The sequence below is a fragment of the Heterodontus francisci genome, chromosome 9, assembly GCF_036365525.1.
Source record: "Heterodontus francisci isolate sHetFra1 chromosome 9, sHetFra1.hap1, whole genome shotgun sequence".
NCBI classification, from domain to species: domain Eukaryota; kingdom Metazoa; phylum Chordata; class Chondrichthyes; order Heterodontiformes; family Heterodontidae; genus Heterodontus; species Heterodontus francisci.
In genome coordinates, this window is record NC_090379.1 from 41,673,583 (window position 1) to 41,693,533 (window position 19,951).

The 19,951-nt window shown below is 44.0% G+C and overlaps 1 protein-coding gene across 3 annotated transcripts in view; it reads right to left on the minus strand.

The window, feature by feature from the left end:
- Positions 1 to 19,951, minus strand: part of mdga2a (MAM domain containing glycosylphosphatidylinositol anchor 2a) — a 990,949-nt gene that overhangs the window by 667,226 nt on the left and 303,772 nt on the right. For all 3 annotated transcript variants that reach the window (XM_068038888.1, XM_068038889.1, XM_068038887.1), the window contains exon 3: positions 13,192 to 13,366. In XM_068038888.1, the coding sequence (XP_067894989.1) occupies positions 13,192 to 13,366 (175 nt within the window). The remainder of the gene's footprint in view (positions 1 to 13,191; positions 13,367 to 19,951) is intronic.

Below are 19,951 nucleotides of genomic sequence, written 5' to 3' on the forward strand. Positions count from 1 at the left end.
GTTGATTTGACAGACCAGGTGCAAAGTTAAGTTCAATGTATTTTTGCTCACACTGGAAAACGGTTGAAATAGTGTAACCCAGGCGTCAGGCTGAGTCCACCTTTGTTCATTCATGGTACTCTGGATGCTTTAGACTTGGATAAGTCATGCACAATCTCAAAATCTGCTAAAGACACAAAAGTAGGCAAACAGCCAAAGATCTCATGAAAATATAGACAAGCTAGGGGCTATAATTTAATGGGGATAAGTGTGGGTGGAAAAACAATGAATGACATTTTACATTGAATGGAAAGAAGCTGAAAGGTGTAAATGAACAAAAGAGACACTATTTTGCATTGGATAACTAGAAGCATAGTGTACTAGAGTGAAGAAGTCTTGATATATTTGTACAAAACATTGGTCATGCCATAGGAGTACTGAGTACAGCTTTGACTATTTTTATAATCACATTAAAACTATGGAGAATTGATGAGTGTAGAATCACCAGAACAATGCCAGGGATGAGAAACAATAGTTATGCAAATAGATTCAAGATATTGGGACTATTTTCACTGGGGTAGAAACAGTTAAAATTTTGCGCTGGTAACGATAATGAAACTGTCAGCCTTTGCTGTCATTACACCACTGAAACTGCCAACAACTTTGAGTGGCTGCACATGTGCAGAATAACATGGAAATCTAGAAGTCGCTGTCACTAATTCTGCACTTCTCCTGATGCTGTTGACATCCCGCAGATGTAATCAATGGGAGGTCCATGAATGGACAAGAACTTCGACTCTTACGCTGTTAGTCTTGCTATAAAAACCCTTGAAAAATTATACCTTGTTTATTGAGGTGTAACTGGTGTTTAACTTCATAACTACTGCCAAACATCCTGAGTGGTCCTAAACAGCTAATTTTATATGAAAGGAATGTCAAATTTCTCCATTATGATTTTAAAAATTCCATACATTTTTAAAATGATACTCAAAAAATGTTTGTTAATCTTTATTTTTGCTTCTGTCTTAATCTAATCATATAATTTATTTCACTGCTGAAAATTTAAATTAAGAGTGAAAGATAAAGTATTTTTAACTTCCTGGTTTGCTGTCTGTGAGAATACTTTAATGTACTTGGCTGCTTAATCTGTTTGCTGACGTCACTGCTGCTGCATGCCGTGAGATCCCCTTGACTTGAAGTCAGATTTAAACTGCCGCCAGGAAAGAGGAATTCTCCGATCGTTGTGGGCAGCAGCGCATGCCATTGCCTCCACTGCTGACTGCAAATTCTGGTCCGTAGATTTTTTTAAATTATGAAATATTTTGGGAGAGTATGGAAAGTTAGACTGGGGAGTCAGTGAAGATGACTCATTAATTTAAATTGTCATCATGAGCAAGGATTCATAGAGTCATTTCGAGGACACAAGGAGGCCATTCGGCCCATCAAGTCCATGCAGCTCTCCAAGGAGCTATCCAGTCAGTCGCACTCCCCTGCTTCATCCCCATAGCCCTGCAAGTGTATTTCCTTCAAGTGCCCATCCAATTTCTTTTGAAATCATTGATTGTTTCCGCGAGTTCCTGATCATTATCACTTACTGTGTAACAAAGTCCTTCCTTACATTCCCCCTGAATCTCTTGCCCAAAACCTTCAATCTGTGTCCCCTCATCCTTGTACCATCAGTTAATTGGAACAATTTTTCCTTGTCTAACTTATCTAAGTTTGTCATAATCTTGTACACCTCTATCAAATCTTCCCTCAATCTCTTTTGCACCAAGGGAAACAACCACAGCTTTTCCAACCTGGCCTTGTAACTAAAACTCCCCCATCCCTGGAACCATTCTGGTAAATCTCCTCTGCACCATCTCAAGGACCCACACATCCTTCCTAAAGTGTGGTGACCAGAATTGGACACAATACTCTAGTTATGGCCTAAGCAGAGCTTTATAAAGGTCCAACATAATTTCCCTTCTTTTGTACTCTATGCCTTTATTTATGAAGCCCAAATGCATTGCTAACTATTCTCTCAATACTTCCTGCCACCTTCAAAGATTGATGCATATGCACCCCTAGGTCCCTCTTTCCTGCACACTGTTTAGAACTGTGCCATTAAATCTATATTGCCTCACCCGATCCCTTCTGTGTTAAACTAACTGGCCTGTAGTTTCTAGGACTGCCCTCACACCCTTTCTTGAATAAGGGTGTCAATATTTGCTATTCCCCAATCCTCTGGGTACCTCCCCCATATGTAGGGAAGATTAGAAGATTATGGCAAGCCCTTCTACTATCTCTACCTCCTTTGTTTAGCAATCTGGGTTTTAGCAGAATTGTCTTTATACAGAGAGGCCGGAATTGTATATTGGGCAGGAGGCCTGTCTACCGGCCAAAAAGTCAGGGGTGAGCCTGCCTCTGCCAGGCCTGGGGAGCCACACTGGGATTTTACACTCCTCAGGCCCTTAATTGGATTTGGGCAAGATTTTCACCCCTCTGAGACAGGAAGCCCTGCCTAATGGAGCTGCCAGCCAATCAGTGGACCAGCAACTCTCAATTCCAGCAGCTCCACTGGGAGCGGTGGTCACTGCTGGGACTTCACCCAGCCAACAGCAGGATTGTGGATGTTGGCCCTGAAAGAGAGGTAGGTTTTGGGGACAATCAGCCGGACCCCACTGAGGCAAGCGGTGTCGGTTGAGGGTTTGTGAGGGGAGTGTTGTACAGTGGGGGTGGTCAGCAGCGGAAGAAGGAAGCCCTTCAGAGGCCAATTAACTGATTGTCCTGGGGTGGAGCGATTTAACGCCACTGCCGCCCCGGTAAAATTGTCACAGGGGTGGAAATGCATCGGGAACGGCACCCCCTGCCTCCCACTCAATTTTACGACACCCACCCACCACGAGCCCGCTCCTGTTGCGGGGGCGGGGTGGGGCATAAAATTCCGGCCAGAGTTGTTGCAGCATGGAATGACAAGATTGTCAAACGGTGGGATTAGTTTGAGATTGTTACAGCACAGACACAATGGTCCAAATAATATCCTCCTGTGCTGTAAGCATCTATGGCTCTTGATATAGGGCTGAATTTTTCAGCATCCCACCCCCACCACCGACGCTGGGGGTCACGGCAGGGGGGCTAGAAATTGCCTCCAGCAGAGGTCTGCCACGAGCCTCGACGCCGGGAAGGCCTGGCCCGATCTTGCCGGCGATGACGAGGCCTCATGGTGGCACCCCACCGCTCGGCGACGGGAGCAAAATAAATTTAAATAAAGGCATTAATTACCTTCTTGGCTCCGTCTTCCATCCCACTGCAATATTGGTGCCGGTGGCCGGCACTCCTGAGCCTTCGGGTCCCTGTCCGGGGATTCGAGGCGGAACTCTGGTGGAGAGGGGGGAGCAGGTAAGTTTTTAAGTGCGGTGGGGTGCGTGGAGTGGGGTCAAACTAATCTCAATGGTTTAGGGGATGGTGGGAAGTAAAGTCTGGTATAAAATTAAAACCCGACCTGGACTCGACACGACAACAGCCAACCCAAACCTATCCCGGGCCCAAGTCCTTTAATTTCATGCCCGACCCAACCCAAAAATATCAAACATATTATTGAAATAGAAAAAAATTGCAGATTGAAAAAAAAACAATACCACCAGCTAATGGGAACGGCAATTAGTAGTGCAATTGGGAAATCTACATCAGTAGTACTGTGTCAGAGAGTTCCCAAGATCTGCTAGGGTGCCTAAGGTAGACAAGAAAAGTCAACAAGTGTGAGGATGAGCCACCCACATTACTCTTGGATTAGCAGACAGTTCAGGAACCCAGGCATGGTGCTGTCAGAAAGCATAACCAACTTTCTCTGTTTTAGATCCTCTGCTACTTACTTCTTAGTCTACAATATTGAGGAAGGAGATACTTGTAGCTTTTGTTGCATTCAGGTCCCTGTACAATTTGAGTAGACATAGAGGGAAATTTCTAACTTACAAACTTATGGAAATGACGCAGGAAGACTAGCTGGCCCATCAGACTACCCCACACCAAGATACCTGGACCATTATGGCTAATCATTTAATTAAAAGCACAATACTGCGGATGCTGGAAATCTGAAATAAAAACAAGAAATGCTGGAACCACTCAGCAGGTCTGGCAGCATCTGCGGAGAGAGAAACAGAGTTAACGTTTCAGGTCAGTGACCGTTCTTCAGAACTGGCAAATATTAGAAATGTAAAAGGTTATAAGCAAGTAAAGTTGGGGTGGGCAAGAGACAACAAAGGAGAAGGTGTAGATTGGACAAGGTCACAGAATAGCTGACCAGAAGGTCATGGAGAAAAGATATGTTAATGGTGTGTTGAAAGACAAAGCATTAGTACAGAAAGGGTGTTAACGGACTGAAAATTGAACAGCCGCAAGTACAAACATGAAAAAAACAGTGGGTAAGCAAACTGAACAAACTAAGATGAAATAAAATAAAATAAACACAAAAAAAATGTTAAAAAGGAAAAAGAAAAAATAACTAAAAATAAAAGTAAAATGAGGGGCTGTCATGCTTTGAAATTATTGAACTCAATGTTCAGTCTGGCAGGCTGTCGTGTGCCTAATCGGTAAATGAGACGCTGTTCCTCGAGCTTGTGTTGATGTTCACTGGAACACTGCAGCAATCCCAGGACAGAGATGTGAGCATGAGAGCAGGGGGGAGTGTTGAAATGGCAAGCAACCGGAAGCTCGTGGTCCTGCTTGCGGATTGAGCAGAGGTGTTCCGCAAAGCGGTCACCCAGTCTGCATTTGGTCTCCCCAATGTAGAGGAGACCACATTGTGAGCAGCGAATACAGTATACTACATTGAAAGTAGTACAAGTAAATCGCTGCTTCACCTGAAAGGAGTGTTTGGGGCCTGGGATAGTGAGGAGAGAGGAGGTAAATGGGCAGGTATTACATCTCCTGCGATTGCAGGGGAAAGTGCCGTGGGAAGGGGATGAGGTGGTGGGGTAATGGAGGAGCGGACCAGGGTGTCGCGGAGGGAATGATCCCTTCGGAATGCTGACAGGGGAAGGGAGGGGAAGATGTGTTTGGCAGTGGCATCACGCTGGAGGTGGCGGAAATGGCGGAGGATGGTCCTTTGGATATGGAGACTGATGGGGTGGAAAGTGAGGACAAGGGGAACCCTGTCGCGGTTCTGGGAGGGAGGGGAAGGTGTGAGGGTAGAGGTGCGGGAAATGGGCCGGACATGGCCCTGTCAACCACAGTGGAGGGGAATCCTCAGTTGAGGAAAAAGGAAGACATATCAGAAGTGTTGTCATGGAAGGTAGCATCATCAGAGCAGATGCGTCGGAGACGGAAAAACTGGGAAAATGGAATGGAGTCCTGACAGGAGGCAGGGTGTGAAGAAGTGTAGTCGAGGTAGCTGTGGGAGTTGGTGGGTTTTAGCAGACAGCCTATCGCCAGAGATGGAGACAGAGAAGTTGAGGAAGGGAAGGGAAGGGAAGTGTCGGAGATGGACCATGTAAAGGTGAGAGAAGGGTGGAAATTAGAAGCAAAGTTGATAAAGTTTTCCAGTTCAGCGCGCGAGCAGGAAACGGCACTGATACAGTCATCAATGTACCGGAAAAAGAGTTGGGGGAGGGGGCCTGAGTAGGACTGGAACAAGGAATGTTTGACATATCCCACATATGGTTCGACATATGGCTAAACATTTCTTCCCTCTCCTTAACGCCTATCTAAATCTACGAGTGGCAAAAAACATAAAAACCCTGCGCTAATGTGGGGAATAAAACTCAGTAAATTTCCTCTGCAATGCCCTGCTAGCCTGGCAGTCAAAAACCTGCCTAGGATATTACATGGACGACGTATTACCTTCTATATGACGCAATCTTTCTCACAGTCAGGAACTGATCGAGCTCCCTCTTGAAGCCGCTGAGAAAGTCAGCACCCACCACACCAGCTGACAATGTATTTCAGAGGCTCTACATTCTCTAGGTAAAGAACCTAACATCCTGTCTATTCCTATGCGTACGTGGTTTGATATACTTTTTTTTTAGTTAAGCTCATAGATGGTTTTCTCTGTGCAATATTACTTGTCTGCTTTTTCAAGTAATGGGGCAAAGGCTTGCTTTTGAAAATCAATCAACATTACTTCTACAGCCATTATAGCTTGTTTGAAATTATCTACATTTGAAGGGAAAATATTGCATTAATAATGCTACACTGTTTAATGTCTTCAAAATGATTTTGACATGAACCAAAGTTTCTAGAGATAGCCAACTCTCTATTCACTGCCGTGGAGCAGAACACCAGCCCTTTGGGATGAGAGGAATACTTCATTCAATGATCACATGCTATTAGGTTTACTAATATAGACTGTAATAGCAGACTAATATGCCAGGGTTTTTTAATTTATTACTGTGGAAGATTTAGAATTTATACTTGGATGGTCAGTGGTGATTATTCAAGAACCTCCCCCCGCCCCCCACCCATAAATATGAAAAAAAAGTGTGCACAATGCCAATTAACATCGAGAATAGATACAATAAATATTGGTTCTATGCATTTTCATTTTTCATATTTGCATTTTTTTTTTTAGAATTAGAATATTACAGCGCAGTACAGGCCCTTCGGCCCTCGATGTTGCGCCGATCATCTGACCTACACTATTCCATTTACATCTATATGTCTATCCAATGACCACTTAAATGCCCTTAAAGTTGGCGAGTCTACTACTGTTGCAGGCAGGGCGTTCCACGCCCCTACTACTCTCTGCGTAAAGAAACTACCTCTGACATCTGTCCTATATCTTTCACCCCTCAACTTAAAGCTATGTCCCCTCGTGTTTGCCATCCTCATCCGAGGAAAAAGACTCTCACTATCCACCCTATCTAACCCTCTGATTATCTTGTATGTCTCTATTAAGTCACCTCTCCTCCTCCTTCTCTCTAACGAAAACAACCCCAAGTCCCTCAGCCTTTCCTCGTAAGACCTTCCTTCCATACCAGGCAACATCCTAGTAAATCTCCTCTGCACCCTTTCCAAAGCTTCCACATCCTTCCTATAATGCGGTGACCAGAACTGCACGCAATACTCCAGGTGCGGCCTCACCAGAGTTTTGTACAGCTGCATCATGACCCCGTGGCTCTGAAACTCGATCCCCCTACTAATAAAGGCTAACACACCATATGCCTTCTTAACAGCCCTATTAACCTGGGTAGCAACTTTCAGGGATTTATGTACCTGGATACCAAGATCTCTCTGCTCATCTACACTACCAAGAATCTTCCCATTAGCCCAGTACTCTGCATTGCTGTTACTCCTTCCAAAGTGAATCACCTCACACTTCTCCGCATTAAACTCCATTTGCCATCTCTCAGCCCAGCTCTGCAGCCTATCTATGTCCCTCTGTACCCTACAACACCCTTCGACACTATCCACAACTCCACCGACCTTCGTGTCATCCGCAAATTTACTAACCCACCCTTCTACACCCTCATCCAGGTCGTTTATAAAAATGACAAACAGCAGTGGCCCCAAAACAGAACCTTGCGGTACACCACTAGTAACTAAACTCCAGGATGAACATTTGCCATCAACCACCACCCTCTGTCTTCTTTCAGCTAGCCAATTTCTGATCCAAAGCTCTAAATCACCTTCAACCCCATACTTGCGTATTTTCTGCAATAGCCTACCGTGGGGAACCTTATCAAACGCCTTACTGAAATCCATATACACCACATCCACGGCTTTACCCTCATCCACCTGTTTGGTCACCTTCTCGAAAAACTCAATAAGGTTTGTGAGGCACGACCTACCTTTCACAAAACCGTGCTGACTATCGCAAATGAACTTATTCTTTTCAAGATGATTATAAATCCTGTCTCTTATAACCTTTTCCAACATTTTACCCACAACCGAAGTAAGGCTCACAGGTCTATAATTACCAGGGCTGTCTCTACTCCCCTTCTTGAACAAGGGGACAACATTTGCTATCCTCCAGTCCTCCGGCACTACTCCTGTCGACAATGACGACTTAAAGATCAACAACAACGGCTCTGCAATCTCCTCCCTGGCTTCCCAGAGAATCCTAGGATAAATCCCATCTGGCCCAGGGGACTTATCTATTTTCACTCTTTCCAAAATTGCTAACACCTCCTCCTTGTGAATCTCAATCCCATCTAGCCTAGTAGGCTGTATCTCAGTAATCTCCTCGGCAACATTTTCTTTCTCTACTGTAAATACTGACGAAAAATATTCATTTAACGCTTCCCCTATCTCCTCTGATTCCGCACACAACTTCCCACTACTATCCTTGATTGGCCCTGTTCTAACTCTTATCATTCGTTTATTCCTGATATACCTATAGAAAGCCTTAGGGTTTTCTTTGATCCTATCCACCAATGACTTCTCGTGTCCTCTCCTTGCTCTTCTTAGCCCTCCCTTTAGATCCTTCCTGGCTAGCTTGTAACTCTCAAGCGCCCTAACTGAGCCTTCACGTCTCATCCTAACATAAGCCGCCCTCTTCCTCTTGACAAGCGCTTCAACTTCTTGAGTAAACCACGGCTCCCTTGCTCGACAACTTCCTCCCTGCCTGACAGGTACATACTTATCAAGGACACGCATTAGCTGCTCCTTGAATAAGCTCCACATTTCGTTTGTGCCCATCCCCTGCAGTTTCCTTCCCCATCCTACACATCCTAAATCTTGCCTAATCGCGTCATAATTTCCTTTCCCCCAGCTATAGTTCTTGCCCTGCGGTATATACCTGTCCCTGCCCATCGCTAAGGTAAACCTAACCGAATTGTGATCACTATCGCCAAAGTGCTCACCTACATCTAAATCAAACACCTGGCCGGGTTCATTACCCAGTACCAAATCCAATGTGGCATCGCCCCTGGTTGGCCTGTCCACATACTGTGTCAGAAAACCCTCCTGCACACACTGGACAAAAACAGACCCATCTAAAGTACTCGAACTATAGTATTTCCAGTCAATATTTGGAAAGTTAAAGTCCCCCATAACCACTACCCTGTTACTCTCGCTCCTGTCGAGAATCATCTTCGCTATCCTTTCCTCTACATCTCTGGAACTATTCGGAGGTCTATAGAAAACTCCCAACAGGGTGACCTCTCCTCTCCTGTTTCTAACCTCGGCCCAGACTACCTCAGTAGACGAGTCCTCAAACGTCCTTTCTGCCGCTGTAATACTTTCCTTGATTAACAATGCCACACCCCCCCCTCTTTTACCCTCTTCTCTGTTCTTTCTGAAACATCTAAATCCCGGAACCTGCAACATCCATTCCTGCCCCTGCTCTACCCATGTCTCCGAAATGGCCACAACATCAGGATCCCAGGTCCCAACCCATGCTGCAAGCTCACCCACCTTATTCCGGATGCTCCTGGCGTTGAAGTAGACACACTTTAAACCAAGTTCTTGCTTGCCAGTGCCCTCTTGCGTCCCTGTAACCTTATCCCCTACCTCACTACTCTCAACAGCCTGTACACTGGCACTGCAATTTAGGTTCCCATTCCCCTGCTGATTTAGTTTAAACCCCCCCGAAGAACACTAACAAATCTCCCCCCCAGGATATTGGTACCCCTCTGGTTCAGGTGAAGACCATCCTGTTTGTAGAGGTCCCACCTACCCCAGAAAGAGCCCCAATTATCCAGGAAACCAAAACCCTCCCTCCTACACCATCCCTGCAGCCACGTGTTCAACTCCTCTCTCTCCCTATTCCTCTCTTCGCTAGCACGTGGCACAGGCAACAACCCAGAGATAACAACTCTGGTTGTTCTCGCTCTAAGCTTCCACCCTAGCTCCCTGAATTTCTGCCTTAAATCCCCATCTCTCTTCCTACCTATGTCGTTGGTGCCTATGTGGACCACGACTTGGGGGTGCTCCCCCTCCCCCTTAAGGATCCCAAAAACACGATCGGAGACATCACGTACCCTGGCACCTGGGAGGCAACACACCAACCGTGAGTCTCTCTCGTTCCCACAGAACCTCCTATCTGTTCCCCTAACTATGGAGTCCCCAATGACTAATGCTCTGCTCCTCTTCCCTTTTCCCTTCTGAGCAACAGGGACAGACTCTGTGCCAGAGACCTGCACCCCATTGCTTACCCCTGGTAAGTCGTCCCCCCCAACAGTATCCAAAACGGTATACCTGTTGTTGAGGGAAACGGCCACAGGGGATCCCTGCACTGCCTGCTGGTTCCCTTTCCTTCCCCTGACGGTAACCCATCTACCTACTTCTTTTACCTGAGGTGTGACTGCCTCCCTATAACTCCTGTCAATAATCCCCTCCGCCTCCCGAATGATCCGAAGTTCATCCAGCTCCAGCTCCAGTTCCCTAACGCGGTCTGCGAGGAGCTGGAGTTGGGTGCACTTCCCGCAGATGCAGTCAGCAGGGACACTCTTGGCGACCCCTACCTCCCACATTCTGCAGGAGGAACATACAACTGCCTTTACCTCCATTCCCACTATTCTAGATTCCCAATAAATCTACTGAAAAACCAAACGAAAAAAAAAGTCAAAACTTGTTCGCTTAGCAATCCGACGGACTGAAGTTTTAAATAAAAAGCTTACCTTATCAACACCCTAGAGTCCTTTTTTTTTTTGAAACACTGGATTATCAAAACTAAGATAACTTGAGTATAAGGTAGTCTCTCACCCACTCAGTAATGAGAATTAAGTAAGCTAGATCCTGTGTTTTGGTTTATCTCATAATTCCTAGTGGATTTTGTCCACAAGATCCATTGATGTGGTCAATAGCACTTGCTTTCAATCATAATGTGGCAGCTTTCCAGATGTACATCACACAACAGCTTTCTACATAAACATGACTTTCTACATAAACAATCCCATCATGGAATTTTGTGGTAGACTAATTTTTTTTTGTCCTCTTTCAATAACTGGGTAGATCTAATTCTTGAAAATTTAGGTTTTTTTTAAGTTAAGACAAATCATCAACATGCTTACAACCAGGGTGGTCTGGGCAGGGCACTACAGCTATTTTTCCAAGTCTGTACTTGCAATGTTAAAATAAACAAGTTCATAAATTATATTTTAAGTATTTGTTATGTATAAAATGAGACATTAGTATTCCTTTAGAGGCTAACATTAACTCACATGACTATTACTCAAATTATCCAAAAAATTTCATACCATTTTGGCAGCCACTATAACTGAAATATGAATGGACCTTACAATCTGCTCCTTGGTTTCCTTTGGGCAGAGAAGGCAGCCTCTAATTTGTGTTATTGAATTTTATACTCTGAAGTCATTTCAAATGCAATTGCCTTAGAAATGCAATTCACAAAAATTTCCAGACTTAAAACCAGTCTGGAAAAATAAAACATGCGTTCCCACATTTAATTTTTTTTTTTTAACCATAACAGTGAAAAGTTTGGTTTAAAAATGTTACACTTAAGTTTTAATACATAATATGTATTTATATTGGGGTTTTCACATAAGCGGACATGACAAGTGGCACCAAGACTGCCAAAGCTAAACAGTACAGTCCAGCCCGACCCGACCTGAGCCCGAATGCTGGACACAGAATATAGACCCGACGTGACCTGAACCCAACACATGTAGTCGGGTTTGGTCAGGTTCAGGTTGGGTAGCTAGGCTTTAGTGGGAAGGGGTAAAGTGCACAGTTTATGAACCTTGGGGTGGGGGGGAGGAATGTCACAAGCTAATAATTTGGAATGGGGGTAGAAAGAGAGCAAGGAATTAATTCCATGGCTATTGGGGGATGATGGGGGGGCTAGAAACATTTATTTAATTTTTTCAAATCAATTTTAAATCACTATATCTTTAAATATTAAAATTGAAATGTAGGGCACAAAAGCCCTTTAAAAATGGCGCCAGCGCCTGAACAAAGGCTGCTGACGCCATTGCCAGGGACAGCCCACCCCCTCTATGTCATCGCGGTGGGCGGTCCGCCTCGGCCATTTAAATGAACTGCCACGACATTAAACGACGTGCGTTGCGCGTGGGCGGACTGCCATTATTTACATCCGCCACCGATTTTGGCGGCAGAAATGTAAAATGCAGCCCATATTCTTTTGTCTGATTTTTCAACAGAGGCATTAACTAATTTATTTTGAATGTGTTAGCAAATTTATTAAAATAGTGGACAAAGCACTGCCATATTGTTAAGTACTTATGCACCAATATTGTGTCTTGGGTCACATTGCTCATCACCTCCTTTGGCCATTGGAGTGTCATTCCTTGTAAAATTATTGAATATTGAACTTCATAGTTCCGTAAAAAATATCAAGAACATTACACAGCACGTTATATCCTCAACTTTCAAGAAGTTAGCATTAAAACAAGCTACTACTACTGCTCCAGATAAACTAGGTAGGAAACTAGGAAACAGGCCAGACCACAATAAGCAGGGAAACTGACTGCAGCATGCTTAGCCCTTTATGTTACAAACAGCAGCCCTGGCACTGTCGTAGCAGTATGACTGTGCTCAAAATCATTTCTAATTATATATTCAATTCTTCCTCCAATCATATTGCTGAGGGACACCACTGCTTTAATTTCAGTTACCCCTTGAGTGGAGATACAGGTATGCCAAATATGGAAATTAAATTGAGTCAAACTTTGGTTTAATTGACAAACAGAAATATAGGTCAAGATAAATATCTTCACTAACAGCAGGAAATGTAAATGTACAGCAGGTCAGTCAGCAGATATAAAAAGCAAAAGTAAGTTAATGTGTCAGGTGTAGACTCTATCAGAATTGCTGTGCATTTTCAGCATGTTCTGTTTTTATTTTCAGCTTTTACAGGATTTTTAAAATTGTTTTGGCTTCTAAGTATTTTCAATCTTTTTCACAAAATGAAAATCCAAATCCAAACTAGTCGTCCAAGAGCAACCATTCCCCTAGCTCTAATACTCCTCCCACAGACGATAACCTCATTTCAAACCCCTGGCATACACTCCCTTGCAACACTAAGTACTATCTCATATGTAACACATCACTTTATGTCCCAGCAATCTCTCAAGGCAGTAACACATCTACAAGCAAGAGATAGAAGAGCAGATTTGTGAATATCAATGTTGACTCAATTATGGTTTTCTCTTGCCTTTCTTCTTTCACTCAGACAACCTCTGTCCTTTCACAATTGAGATTGCATTCTACCATAGTTGCCAAACCAGTGCAAAGCAATCCAGAACTTTGCTGGATCTGAATCTGTGCTGGATGTGGTGGCTAAAAAGTGTCAGTGTGTCACTGATTACTTACAGTATACGTCTACTCTGATGGACTTGATTGCAGGGGTGCTCAAGCCATTGTCGGCCTTGCAGTAGTAACGGCCTCCCTGATGACGCTGGATTCTTGTGATCCTCAGGGTCTCATTGAAGACACTGTTATCGTGGAACCTGTCAGAGGCACTTCCTGCTGTTTTGGTCCATCTGATCTGAGCAAGCATCATTAGAGATGGTTATTACACACTGTACTGAAGGCAAAAGTCACAAAGAGCCGACCGATTAATAAGATAGGTCTTACAATTATTTAGAATCTGTTATATTTGTGATAACTTACATTAATAGGAAAACTAAAAAGGTTATAAACTATATTGATGCATCAAATAATAAAAAATACTTGATATATTGACTAAGACTAGGACAGATCCAAAGTTCCACTGCACAGCAGCTCTTAGTTTGAACAATATACACACTTAATATTGCTGTAAACTAATCAACATTTTCTAAGTTACTGCTGGAATACTGTGCTCTAACTTCATTCATATGTGGAAACTCTGGGTAATGATCAACCTCTTTCCATGATCTGGTGTCTGGCATATTGTCATGTCCTTCAAATGATGCTATCAACAAAAGCACGTGGGTAGCACACAGTTTTTAAAAAAATGTAGCTTCCTAAAAAGTCACAGTAATAAGAGCGTTTCCAAACTTTAAAGAAACACTGAACAGTTCAGGTTGAATTCTCAGGGGGCCCCTGAAGTCAGAAACAGAGGTGGCAGAGTCCTAAAAATACCAGCGTCGGTAGTAATCACCAAGGCGAAGGGGATGGTGGGACAGAAATTCTGCTCTGCTCCCAATTGAGGCCAATCAGTTAAAAAGCTCATTAAGAGCTTGTCAAGGGGCGACCTTTAAGTTTTTAAAGGGGCAGACAAGGTACCCACAAGTTCAGAAACTGAACAGCTGAAGCCATATGGGTAAAGAGTGGGGTGGGGGGGGGGGGGGTGGAACAGTCATGGCTGCCACGGGGCATCATCCCAGCCCCATAAGAGGATCAATGGAGCAAAGAGGGACTGGGCACTTGATAAGGGGGTGCCCATGGTGTTGTACAGGTGGCAGGGAGAGTGGGAACACAGCATCCAGGCTTTGAATGGGGTTGGCACCCCCTGGCATCATGGGGGCAGAATAGCAGATGGCAAAGCTGCCAAGGACAATTGGGCAGCCACCTGCTCAGAAGCGAGGCTCCAGCTGGCAATTGGGGAATGACTGTGAGATTTTGGGCCCAAGTTATGGTGAGGGGAAACATCCTCCTCAGGAAGGGCAGAACACCAGGTATCAAGAGGGCACAGGAGAGGAAAGAGGGGCAAGAAGGCAATGGAGGCCAAACCCTTAACACAAGATTGACTGCCAAAAACAGAGCTACCTCGAGATGACCAAGAACCAGTATCACAGGAGACTGCAACTCTCCAGGCAGAAGGTAACAGATATCTGTGCTCTCGTCGCCAATAGCACTGGTTACCTTGCAGCACTGGTCAGCAGGCCCTGCCCAGTGGCCATCAAAGTTACTGGGGCCATGAATTTCTTACTTCTGGTGCGAACCTTAGTGGCATCTCGCAAACAGCTGCACACCACCTCATCTTGTTGGTCACTGATGCCCTCTTTGCCAGAACTGGACAGCACATTCATTTAACAATAGACACGGTCTCACAGGAACGGAGGGCGCAGATTTCGCCTCCATCGCTGCATTATCCCAGGTCCAGAGCATCATGAATTGCACCCATGTGGCCATCAAGGCACCAAGTGACCGGCCAGTGAGATCCATCAACAGGAAGGCTTCCACTCCCTCAACATCCAACTGGTGTGCAACCACAACAAGAGCTTCCTCCAAGTGTGTACTTGCTTTCCAGACAGCTGCCATGACTCCTTCATCCTGCGATGGTCCAGGCTGCCTCAGATCTTCACACCAACCCCCAAAGTGTGTATATGGATCCTAGGGGACAAGGGAAGTCCCTTGAAGAGATGGCTAATGACCCACGTACAGGAGCCTGAGACAGAGGCACAGGGGTGATACAAACAATGCGACCTGCTCAGCGGGACAATCATAGAGCAGGCCATCGGGCTTCTAAAGATGCGATTCTGGTGCCTGGACCAATCGGGTGGTGCCCTGCAATACACTCCTGCAATGGTATTGCTCATTGTGGTCGTCTGCTGTGCTCTCCATAACATGATCCTTGAGAGAAGTGTGGACCCGGAGGATGGTGAGTACCCCTGGAAGGGGACAGTTCATCGGGGGAGGAGCAGGAGTGGGATGTAAGAGAGGAGAAAGAAGAGGAGGTGGAGGGAGATGACACTGAACTGAGAGGTGCCCCTGCTGCACAATAAGGTTGCCTCCTCCTGCCACCTCCTTCCTCTCCCTCACAGCCTCCAGCATTAGATCCAGGTCGGCACTGATGAAGCGAGGGGCTGCCCTGCCCTGGGTACTAGGCCTCCGGCTCCCCTGTGCTGCAGCGGAAGGCTTTGGCACAAAACGCAAATCTCTTTCTCAGGGCAACCAGCAGGCTCAGTGAAGGCTGCTATGGGGAGTCTAAATGAGTCCCACGCTTCATCTAACCCACCTCCATTCCCACCCCCCTGGCTCCAAGTGGATAAAAAAACCCATCTCCATATCAAATTAGGGCTCATCCCCTTAAAAATCTGAACCTTAATCAGTTTCCCCTGGAGGCGGGTTTCTGACCTAAAAACAAACCCAGCTCCTGTTTCCCACCTTCGTGGTGACAATTCAACCCTTAGACTCTGAACTGAATATTCATTGCATTTAATATCATTCAGTATCTTGAAAGAATATTTTGTCAAGTATAGGCATAAACTCCCATCATCATCATCAGTGAGAACACAACATATACAATATAATCTAACAGTTACAAACCCCTTCGACAGCATCTGCCATGTAAAATGTGACCCAGAACCGTGCGCTTGGGATATGGGCTCTGAACCTAGAATAATCTGCTTATTTTAAATATTTCCTAAGTAGGAAAGTGCATTGAAATATCAGCATGGTTTTATTCCAGCTTTAGATGGCATCAACATATTGAGTACTGTTAACCTGTAAGTAATTTTTGCCATAATGTATTCGGGTGGGTGAAATTTACTTTACTTAAAATACTAATAAATGCAGAATTATTAGAGAGGGGAATTTAGTGGATCTAATCCTTAAATACTTGTATTCCCATTTCCCATATCATCTCTCTTTGTTACAGGCATTCGTACTACAGACTCAATCACTCAGAACTGGGTTCAGAATGGCCAAACTCATTTCATATAAGATCCCCCATTCTAGTTAATCACCACAAAAAAACAAGATGAGAGGAAGGGCATGTGATGAGCCTGTGTCTAGTTTTGATTGTAACTGCTTTTATTTTGGAACATAGAGCACTGTATATTACAGCAGATGAATATTCACTGACTTCAGCAATGCAGCTCTCCAGCACTATTAAAAGGTGGGAAACAACATAACAAAGAAGATTCTTACATAAAACTGATCAGTACAACTGACAGGAAATGCACTGAGTGAACATAAATGGGTTTTGGCAAACAGCAGTACGTCCAAATAGTTACTACAAGCAGTGATGACTATAAGTAGATTTACTGCATCCCTGAAATCCTCAATCATTCAGTCCTGAGGACTTAGTGCAGAATGATACTCTACCAGCCAGGTAGCTATAGGTTAGATAGGGTCAGCATGCACTGACATTTGAAAGTATTGATGAAGTGAGCTCATACCAATCAGACAAAAGTTCAGGCTGACCTGACTCAGAGCGGTTGATATTTTGCCAGCTATTGATTAGTAATACTGTAAGTTTTAGAACAATCGTATGGAATTCATGCATCCAAAGCCATTATGACTAACTTCCAATTGGACCAAAAAGCTGAGTTAGAAACAGTTTAGGTAAGTTCATTAAATCCAAATTTATTTATTCAAATAGAAGCCATTACTGTGATTTCAACTGGAGAGGCACTAGTAACTACAAAAATTAGCCAATACTTGTAAAATATACACCCAGAATTCTCAGGGTGTTTTGATGGTGAACTGTGGGCATTTGCCATCATTATCCCTCAGAAACTAACTGCAATTTCAGGATTTCGTGCAAGTGTAGATTAATGCAAAAGTCCTGAAGTTGGGGTCCGCCATTCACTGCTCCGCCACAGGCTGCACTGTGGATCACCTCCCACCATAACCACCATCCCCCCCTCCACCGCGCCCCCCCCCCCCCCCACCCCCAACCCACAACCCACAATGCCCTGAGAAGGCAATTGGTGAAATCAACTGATCTGGCAAGAATGTCCCCTTTTCCACTCTAATGTCACTGTTAGAAACTCTGTAAAAAGTTAAGCCTTGTCCATAAGAGATGTAACTGGGTTTTTAATAGTGATCTGAGTAATAACTATTGCTAAACAATGGATCTAGTCATGAAAAATATGTGGAATGTCATTACATTTTTCTATTATGATTAAATACTAGATTTTTTAAACTAGGTTTTTTAAAATAATTAATTTTGTTCTTAAAGTTTGCCCATGATATTTCAGCTGCTACTTTAACCCCAAGTGTATGTCCCAATCTTTATTTTTCTCTCCCTAATTTTTTAAAAAAAAGTGATTTGAATCTTAGTGCCATTCATGTGAAAATTCTGATGTGATTGGCTGCTTAGACAGATCACACCATAGGGATCACTAAATCTCTGCAGCTTTCTTCAAGGTCAGCGGCCATCACTGTCACTTTGCCACTGACCACAAATTACAGGCCATTATCGTGAAGACTTTGGCAAGATTGTACTGCTGCACTCCTGTGATCTGGCTGATGGTGTATTCCACTATGATTCTAGTAGAAGTGTAGGACACACCGTACCTCACCTCAGGGCTTGTTCTTGTTTGACGAAGTGATAGCATGATCCAAGGCTTCAAGGCAGATTTTTTGATTCTGATCAGCTATCCCTGCAGTATTCACAGTTGTTCAAATAACAAAGGCACTGTTCACTACTGTGGGATGAAGGAATCCTGGAAGCTGCCAGGGTATGGACACTGATGTGCATAATATCCATTCCTATAGTTGAGGATGACCTGATTATTCATGGGACAATAGCCCCTTCTATTTCTGAGCAGTGTGCATTTGCTGTAGGATAGGCTACAGGTGTCTGTGCCCAATAGCATTGTACTTTAGGATCCGAATTACAGAAGTGCTGCAGAGTTACCTTGGACCACATTATCGACTTGGCTGCAAACTTAATAGGATCGTACAAAAATAAATTCCATTGAATCAAATGGGGGATGACCAGAAAGGAATATTCATTTATATTCATATTTTATATTCATACCCTTATCAAATGACAGAGCAGACTTGAGGGGCCGAATGGCCTACTCTGCTCCTAATTCGTCTGTCTGTTCATATATCATGCGATTAAATTTCATAGGAACCACATGCTTAACACTGTCAGCTTCCAAATACTTCAATACACTGTTACTACAGAAAAAAAGGGCAACTCCATGGCACCTGTCATGATGGATGTCAATTTGGTCCCATGGAGTAAATGCCTTACAAATTCATTAACAAGAGAATATAGTTTTTAGTTTAGTTTAGTTTAGAGATACAGCACTGAAACAGGCCCTTCGGCCCACCGAGTCTGTGCCGACCATCAACCACCCATTTACACTAATTCCATATTCCTACCTCATCCCCACCTGTCCCTATATTTCCCTACCACCTACCTATACTAGGGGCAATTGTTAATGGCCAAGTTACCTATCAACCTGCAAGTCTTTGGCATGTGGGAGGAAACCGGAGCACCCGGAGGAAACCCACGCAGACACAGGGAGAACTTGCAAACTCCACACAGGCAGTACCCAGAATTGAACCCGGGTCGCTGGAGCTGTGAGGCTGCGGTGCTAACCACTTTCCTTGATGGATGAAATGGGTCATGAATATATTTGGTATCTACTTATGTGGTGAGAAATGCTTTTGTTGCTTTCATCCATGTAGTTTCCAGGTGCTGAGCATTTGCAGCTGCCTGAGGCAATTTAATATGAAGCATGGTGTACCAAAATCAGCATTAATATTCCAAACAGAACGGCGTGCAATCAGTGTTAACAAAGTACCAGATGCTTGTGAATACATCATTCTGTTCAAAAAATGTCAGACTTTTTTTGAGCAGTGTTTTTTGGCCAAATTACATAAAGAAGTAGGATGGTTAGGTTTTATCAGTTCTAAAATCGTGTTGGAATTATACTGATTATGAGTTATTTTGGGGAGTGAAATTGTAACATTCCGAAGATTCAGAAATAGAAGTGCCAGTATCTTTAAGAAACCAATAGCATTCCTGTGCACTGTTAACAACACAGAAAACACTCCAAGTTTTATCTGCTTTCTATAATTTCCAGATAGAAGGGAGGTGACTGTTAAGCCAAGTCCAATCTTTGAGTAAACTTAGGCATCATTTTGTTTAGTTTTGATCGTCATCTTCTTTCTTTCTTTCTTTTGGGCCTCCTTATCTCGAGAGACAATGGATACGCCATCAAACCCATCCAAACTCTATTCGGGCCCTTTGGCTGTGGAATTTGAGCATCAGTCTCCATAACAATCTAGTGGGTCTGTCTGTACAGGAGGTCAATTTAGCTGATAAGTTTTGTAATTTCTTATAGTCTTGGGCATTTTAGGAAGGATGAAAAAAACAACAGAAAGGTGCAGCATAGATTCATTAGGTCATTGCCAGGGTTACAGTTATGATGAGAGGCTTGAGAAGTTAGGGCTATTT